The 8,051-nt window shown below is 33.8% G+C and overlaps 1 protein-coding gene across 1 annotated transcript; it reads right to left on the reverse strand.

Annotated features, from left to right (window-relative positions):
• Window positions 1-423: 423 nt before the first annotated feature.
• On the reverse strand, window positions 424-2,122 carry LOC145580971 (uncharacterized). Its single transcript, XM_081638050.1, has 2 exons — window positions 575-2,122; window positions 424-492 (listed from the first exon to the last, which is right to left on the reverse strand). Exons 1-2 carry the CDS (start codon window positions 2,120-2,122, stop codon window positions 424-426), a joined length of 1,617 nt encoding a protein of 538 aa, XP_081494176.1.
• Window positions 2,123-8,051: the final 5,929 nt, after the last annotated feature.

Below are 8,051 nucleotides of genomic sequence, written 5' to 3' on the forward strand. Positions count from 1 at the left end.
TATTAAGAAGCGTAAACAGAAACAATGTACCTCAAGCATCTACAGCCATGACTGGCAGTACATGCACATTCATCAATTCTGTTCCCATCATCAGAAAAGTATATTGATTATTGAAATGAACGTCAAAATTGTTTGCTTATATGCTAGAAATTTCTCTTAACCAGTCAATTTTACAATGCACAGCATAGAACCCACTAAACAGCAAGTAATTAGAATATTATTGCTGACAGCCAGATTTTGTAGAAAAAAAAATAAAAATAAAAAAACCATAAACAGAAGGGTTGCTGCTCTGCCTTGATGCTGGTACTTCAACTCTGCCACAAAACCATAGACAAATTTGTGAGAATTACAAGTGCATATCAAAGCCTTGTTATATTTTTTCTAATTTTTGTTGTTACTAGCTTGAGTGTGTGGGGTGTACCTTCATAGTCTTGTAATGGTTTCAGTTGTAGTAGTTGCTTCAGAATTAGGCTTCCTTTTGTTTCCAGTTTGCTACAGCATTGAAAATGTAATGAGAAATTGAAATTGAATGAAAAAAAAAATAGAAATTTAACTATAATTGAGCTTTACATACCCATGACTGTCTCTGAAATCCATTTGGGTAGGTGTATACACCAATACCTCTTTCATGCATAGGCACATAAGCTTGAGACTCTTGTGTTGGGACATGTAGCCTTGGTGTTGAGGAACTTCCTCCCTGACTTTGACTTTGAGACTCTTGTGTTGGGACATGCTGCCTTGGTGCTCCAGTTTGTGTGCTCCTCTGACTAGGCTGCTTTGGTGGCCTTATACAAGTTGTCTTCTTGTGCCCAGCTTCACCACAGTTGCTGCATTTGTGGACAACACCCTTCTTGCCTAGCTTGATTCCCTCTGTTTCTCCCATGGAAGGCCTTCTCTTTGTAGTGGGTCTGTGGTTCACTTTCTTCAACATAGGGGGAATGATGGGAACTTGTGATGTTTGAGGCCATTCATCTGGTCCATTAAGAGGCTCTAATGGACATTGGTAAGCCTTTAGGTAAGTGTCTTTAGTGAACCAATGGGAAACATAATGCTCAGGTTGCTCCATGGCTTTCCAAATTGCTGTGACAGCATGGTGGCAAGGAACACCACTAATTTGCCAAGCATTGCAGCTACAAGTCCTCTCTAGCAAGCTCACCACATACCTTGTTTGAGTGCCCCCTTCCCTGACTCCATATGAGAAATGACCATCCCAATATGCAACCCAACCCCTTGCATCAATCTTAGCTTTCTCAAGTTTCTTCTGAATTCTGGAGCAGATTGCAATGTCTTTGCCTTGTATGAAATCCCTTTTTTTGTGCATCCTCTCCATCAATCCCTCTCTAATGTCTTCAAGCATAGTAATAATAGGTTTATGCCTTGATGCCAATATATATGCATTAAAGACCTCATTCATATTATTGTCTATGCTATCACATTGTGATTGTGGGGTGAAGAAAGCTCTCACCCACTTCACATAATTCCTTTTCCTCAAGTCTTGGGCAGCCTTTGTATTGATCTCAGAGAAGAGCTCCATGTTTGCCTCAAATTCGTTATCTGTTGTGCTCTTTGCAATCTTCCAAAATCCTTTCCTATATTGCAGCCCACCCCCAAAGACAGTCCTGAAGTTGCAGTACACATGCCTTGCACAACATCTAGTTTCAGCTCTAGGGAAGATAAGTGAAATAGCCTTTAAAAGTCCCTTTTGCTGGTCAGATATGATAGTGTATCCAAAGCCATCAATAGTGCCCAAGTCATCTGCCAAAATTTCCAGAAACCAACACCATGAATCAGTGTCTTCCACCTCCACTAATGCCCATGCAATGGGATACATTTGGTTGTTCCCATCTCTGCCTACAGCCACCAACAGTTGGCCACCAAAAGGCCCTTTTAAAAAACAGCCATCAATCCCAAAGAAGGGTCTACATCCTGCTAAAAAACCATTCCTGATTGCATCAAAACAGACATACATTCTTTCAAATTTGCCGAGGCCCATTTTGAACTTCACAGTGTTCTTAGGATTAGACCTAAGAATTTCAGCCGCATACCTGTGCAACAAAGAGTACTGCTCCTCATACTCACCTATAATCAGTTCTTGAGCCTTTCTTCTAGCCTTAAGAGCCATCCACATGCTGATTTTCACACCCTACTCAGTCCAAATAGTATCCACAATTTCCTGACATTTCAAATATGGATTCACCTTGAACTTGTTGTGATATGTTTTTGCAACCCAAGATGCCCTGATTTTTTTAACCTTTGGCTGCCTACCACATGAATGCTTAGGTATCAAGGTTTTCACCACCATAGTCTCATTTGCATTCTTTCTTGAAGCCCAAATGTACCAAGGGCAGCCCTTATCAAAAGATTTGCACTTAGCACCCATCCTATCCCAAGCATTTCTAGTATACACCACATCCCTCCCTTGACTAACACAGTAGTTAGTGATTGCATTTCTGAACTCCTTAGCATCCTCAAATTGCTACCCCAATGTGAGCATTTTTTTTTTTTTTATAAATATTAATTTTTTAATCGGGTGGGGCCCACATACTTAACCAAGGGTACTAAATTCTTTAACCCAAGGTACTCAATTCTTTGGTTGATTTAATTTTTTTGGCTTGAATTCTTAACTCGGTACCCAAAAGCAAAGTAAAAAGAATTGAGTACCTAAAAGGTGAAATTTTAAAGAATTGAGTACCTAATTGTGTGCTTAACTCAAAAAATCAACAACAAAATAAAGTCAAATTTTCACATACCTCTTATACAAAAGGAAGAAGACTAGAATAAAACACCTACAAAAATCGAATAGAAAAATCGAATGGAATAAAAATAGAACAAAAATTGCATTAAATTAATAAAATCGCCCAAAAAATCACAAAATTTGATAAGAAGAACCACCACCTGACTAGTTGATGAAATTTGTGGGGTATGATGAAATCGGGGAAGACACCATTTTGGCTTTGTGTTTGATGCGGTGGTGGTTATGGTGGTTGTGGTAGTTGTTGACTTGTTATTGCTTCCACGGGAAGAGGAAGGAATCAGGGAAGACGGTGGTTGAGTTTGGTTGTTCCGGCAAGTGGCTGGGTCCAAATGGAAAGCGGGAGTTGCTCTGGCGAGGCATTTACTCCGGCAATAGAAGGAAGAAGAAGGTTTTTTAATTTTTTGTTTATTCTTTAATTTTTTTAAAAAAATATATATATAACCCAATTAAAAGTGACACGTGTCAAATTACCTTTTAAAACAGGTTACCAATTCAATCAATCGGTCAATAAATAAAAATGACCATTTTGAGAATATGGGGTACAAAAAGGTGGGATTATTTTGATAAGATGTGCCAGAGGTAGGATGATTCTTTTCAATTTTTCATTAAAATAACGTGCATGGCACGGGACCTAACCTAGTAATTTTAATCATAGAGTGAGAATGATTATTTAATGTCCACACATAGTTAACTTATGATGATTTCTAATTACATTCAAATAGCAAATACTATGCACGGTACTATTAGATTACTATATAGAGATAAAAGGTTAATAGACGATGAATAAGAGTGAATTTGAGGGATGTAATTTTGATTTTCTATTGAATATGACTAGCATGATAATCCTATTATAAACTTTAATTAAATAATTATTGACTTCACAAATCCAACAAATATTCATTTAATTATCATTAATTATAAACTATGACATAATTTTTAATGGGAAATTTCCTGTTTCTCATGGTGAGAAACAAAATTTGTTTTTCATGAGGGCATTTTCGTGAATAAATCAACAACTTTTTCAATATTGTGGGCTCCACAGTTGAATAAAGTTGAAAAAGTTGTTGATTTATTCACAAAAATGCCCCCATGAGAAACGAATTCGTTTCTCACGGTGAGAAACTGGGGCTTCCTCATTTTTAATTACTGCAAAAATATAGCTCATTACAAGCTCTATGTCTACTACAATCTACTCTTACACTAATGAAGATATAGGAATAATAAATCAACAAAAACTAATTTAACCTCTTATATTCGCATGTTTTTTTTTCGCATAAAAATGCATTGTAAGCTAAGGGTAGTCATCATGCTTCATCAAACCTGCCGATACCCAAGTAATTTATTGGCTCATTCGAGAATGTTGTGTTCACTGTTCGTTGTTGTCTTTATTGTTCTCAAACTATGATGGTGGTGGTGGTGCAACAATGTCGTTACCGATGTTTAACGAACCACCAACGACGGACCCTGTGTTTGTAGGCTAGAGTAAAAGTTTAATTTGAGACATGGTTTGATGGGATAGACATAAAATTTGTTACGTTTAACCAGTGTAACATGTCATTGTTACTCATAATATTTAAGGACATTGATGAAGGTGTCAATGGACTTAATTTTGCATGTATTACGTAAAATTCTATTATTGAGGTAACAATGATTTTGATGTCTAAATTTCCCCGTGTTTTCATTGTCAAGAAAAGCAACAAGTGGTAGGACAATAACTAATTAAAGGAGGCATTGAGAGCGACTGCTGCGGTAGCGAAGTTGGTTGTTGATGACTAAGCTAGTAGAGGCCATGTTTGTAGCCGAGAACACCTTAGACTCCAACGTAGAGCATTTTCTCTTTTGGCTTTTACCACCCACGGGAACGTTAAGCAAGGCTCCACCTTGCATACGTCTAGTATCTTTTGCAATCCTTAGAGAAGAATTGGGGTAAAACAAGCTGTAGTTAAATTAATTATTAAAATAACAAAATTTGGTGTTGGTTAAATGATATCGAGAACAAGTCACCACAAGAGGGTGGTTGTTGTTATTCTCTCCACCACCTGCCTATGAAACCTACTTCTTGTTTTGATCAACCTTTCCGTCCTCTTCCAACACCGGCATCGCTATAACTACCAACAACAACATTATGGTATTCCATTATTTCTGAGAGTTTTTTTTTTTTGTTTTTTTTTTTTTTTTTTTTTTTTTTTGTAAATTTTTTGTTAGGGTAATTTTATTAAAGTCATGTACAGTATGTAATATTTATAGTTTCATTTAAAAAACAAAAAACCCAACTACACATTTATTAATTGTATGTGTAATGTGTCATCCTATGTGTCACATTTCCCTAAATATAGTGACAATATTAAATGGATATCTGCTAACCCAATTCACTCGCTTTTAATAAATAGATAAAAATCCGAATAAATGGATGAAAAGTGGGTGATGGATGAAGCGGGTGATGGATCGGATCAGATGTGGATGGTACTCTACTTCACCCGCTAACCATCCACTCGCCCGTTTAACATTTATTTATTTTTTTATCTAAGAATTTTTATAAATAAAATATGAAATGTGCAAGAAAATCATTTTTTTTGTTGCAAAAATAATTTTATAAACTATATTTTGTTATTGTTTCTTTTTATTGATTAAATAAAAAAAATTATTGTATACTTAACTGAAAATTAGAGTTTATGTGGACTTTTTTCACTTTAGATATTTATCCATTACTCACCCGTTCAATCTGTTTCATCCGTGGTTGATGGTCGATTGACGAATTCGAATGATGGTTGAAGCGGATGACAGCTGGATAATATGGATGGAGCAATTGGAATAATGGATGGATGTGTGTGATGCTCCACTCAATTTGAACCGCATACATTGCCATCTCTAAGCGCCACATGATGAGTGTTATGTCTCATCACCTTTCCCCTATATGAATTGGCCCTACATGGTTTTCTAATCCACGTAAAATAAATGACACTTTTTTATGGGGTAGATATAGTACCGAAAAAAAAACCTCTCCACCGTAAGTAGAAATAATAATGAACTAAGTAGAAATTACACATAATTAAGCAAAAATTAAAGAATCTATTACATACTACTAAAGGCGAACCTAAAATGACTCTTGACAGTATTGTATTGAGTATTTTCCCTCCAAAAATATTTGCTTCAAAAAAAATTTCTTAGCATAATGAAGGACCATTGTATCTAAATAATGAGATTTGCTTTACATAAAATCTAAACTAAATTTTCTAAAATATTAAATTATTCATTATAACTATTATATGTGGTTATTTTTATTTATATACTGCATACTTTCTAATAATTGGTGTCGAGGTCTTTTTTTTTTTATGCCGTTTTATAATTTTTTTTGTATTATAATCACTCCGTATTAACAACCATGCATCTATTGCACATAAATTAATGTTGTATTTCACTATACGGAGTATAATTTAGTTAAATCAGCAGATTGCAAGGGAATTTAGCTAGTAGTAGTAAATAAGAAGAAACTACAAAATTAAATAAACAAGACACAAATAAAGAGACGACTGAAAAGGATATTATTTGGAGAGGTGTAATTTATTTGAATTGCATTAAACAACTTACAAATTAATATAAAAGAACATTAATTAACGACAAAGTCATGTAACTAAATGTAATACCCTGAATTTTAGGAAAATATTTTAGTAATTTCTTAAACTATTTAACTTAGAGCCAATATGAATTTTAAATTTTGGCGCCAAATATAAGTATTTAATCATTTGAATAATTAATTATTTTCGGATTTCTAAATTAATAATATAGCTTTAATTATCTTTTATAGGTCGGTCCATATTTTATTCGATATGTAAACTATTATATTAGCAATTTCAAGAGTTTTAAAGATAATACCTAATATTGTATCAAAAAAAAAAAAAAAGATAATACCTAATATGATTTACAACTATGTATAGTATTGATATTATCTTGGTTTAATTACCAAATTCTATTATTTAATGATGATTTTTGTTTTATAATTTTTTTTTAAAAAAAATAAATAAAAAATAAATAAAAATAAAAACATGAAGCTGGTAAAAACAAAGAATGATTTTATCACTTTACTTTGTTAATAATTATATTCTAACTTAACCTCTAATTTTCTTCTTCATTATCTCATTTTGTTGTTGTTCCTATCTTCCTTCTCCCAAACATATGTATATCCATTTAATTTTTTTCCCTCATCTTTTAACCCAACTACTAATCTAGACTTAATTTGATTCAAGTACCTTAACAACACCAAAACTTATCATATTTTCTAGTACTCATATCACACCTTAAGCTCTATCTTTTCTACACTCTAAACACTATAAATAGACCCTTAATTCTCCCTACTTATTCACACCAAAAAAATCAGAAATCCTCTTCTCTACTCTCTATCTCACGCCCTCCTCTTCCTCTATTTCCTTCTTGTTTGCTCAAACAAACACTGCACCACAACTACACTACCATTGTTGGTACCCAAACACCCACCACTGCTGCTACCTAACTGCCACCATCTACAAACACCACTGTTGTCACTTTTTTCTGCCACCAATTGCCACCCAACAATTGTCGTGGCTTGTTGCCGTAACCTTTTGCCGGAAGATGCAGTAGCACTTCTTTCTTTCACCCCCTTTTCCTTGCCACAAGCATACAAAATATTATAATTACCATGATTATTATTATTACTTATACTATTGTATTAATGTCATTCTTTTAAGGAAGGCTCATGTATTACTTTGATACTAACGTTGCAACCTTAATACTAGTAGTACTATTTCAATACTAACATAATTTGTGGTTTGAAAATAAACAAGGTTAATATTTAGGTAGTTCATGCACTAATAGAATGGTGTTTATAGTTTTGTGTTAATTTTGTTAACCTTATATTAATTAAGGTTATTTTAATTGTGTAGGAGGAGTCCCTCGATCGTGGTCAAGTTTAGTAGTCATACGTTAATTGTTCTCGTGATTAAGGTATGTATAGGTGGCTAGGTCCTTGATACAATTTTTTGAATGCGTGTTTTGGTAAATAATTTAATGATTGTTTGAATAAATGTCGCGAATGAATATTTAAATTAATGATTTTTATGATGAGTTAAAAATATATAATTTTACGATTTAAAGGTTTGATCTCTAAAATGTTGGTTGATTTAATAAAAGTTGTTTAATTTATAAATCACTTGATTGAATTAATTTGTAGCTCATTATGAGCCTAAGTATTTAATATTTTAATTGTCCCTCTACCCGAAACTGGTTAAATAAGACCATGAGCTTTGTATGATCTGGTCTTTCC

Source organism: Chenopodium album, chromosome 15, assembly GCF_948465745.1.
Source record: "Chenopodium album chromosome 15, dcCheAlbu1.1, whole genome shotgun sequence".
Lineage (NCBI taxonomy): Eukaryota > Viridiplantae > Streptophyta > Magnoliopsida > Caryophyllales > Amaranthaceae > Chenopodium > Chenopodium album.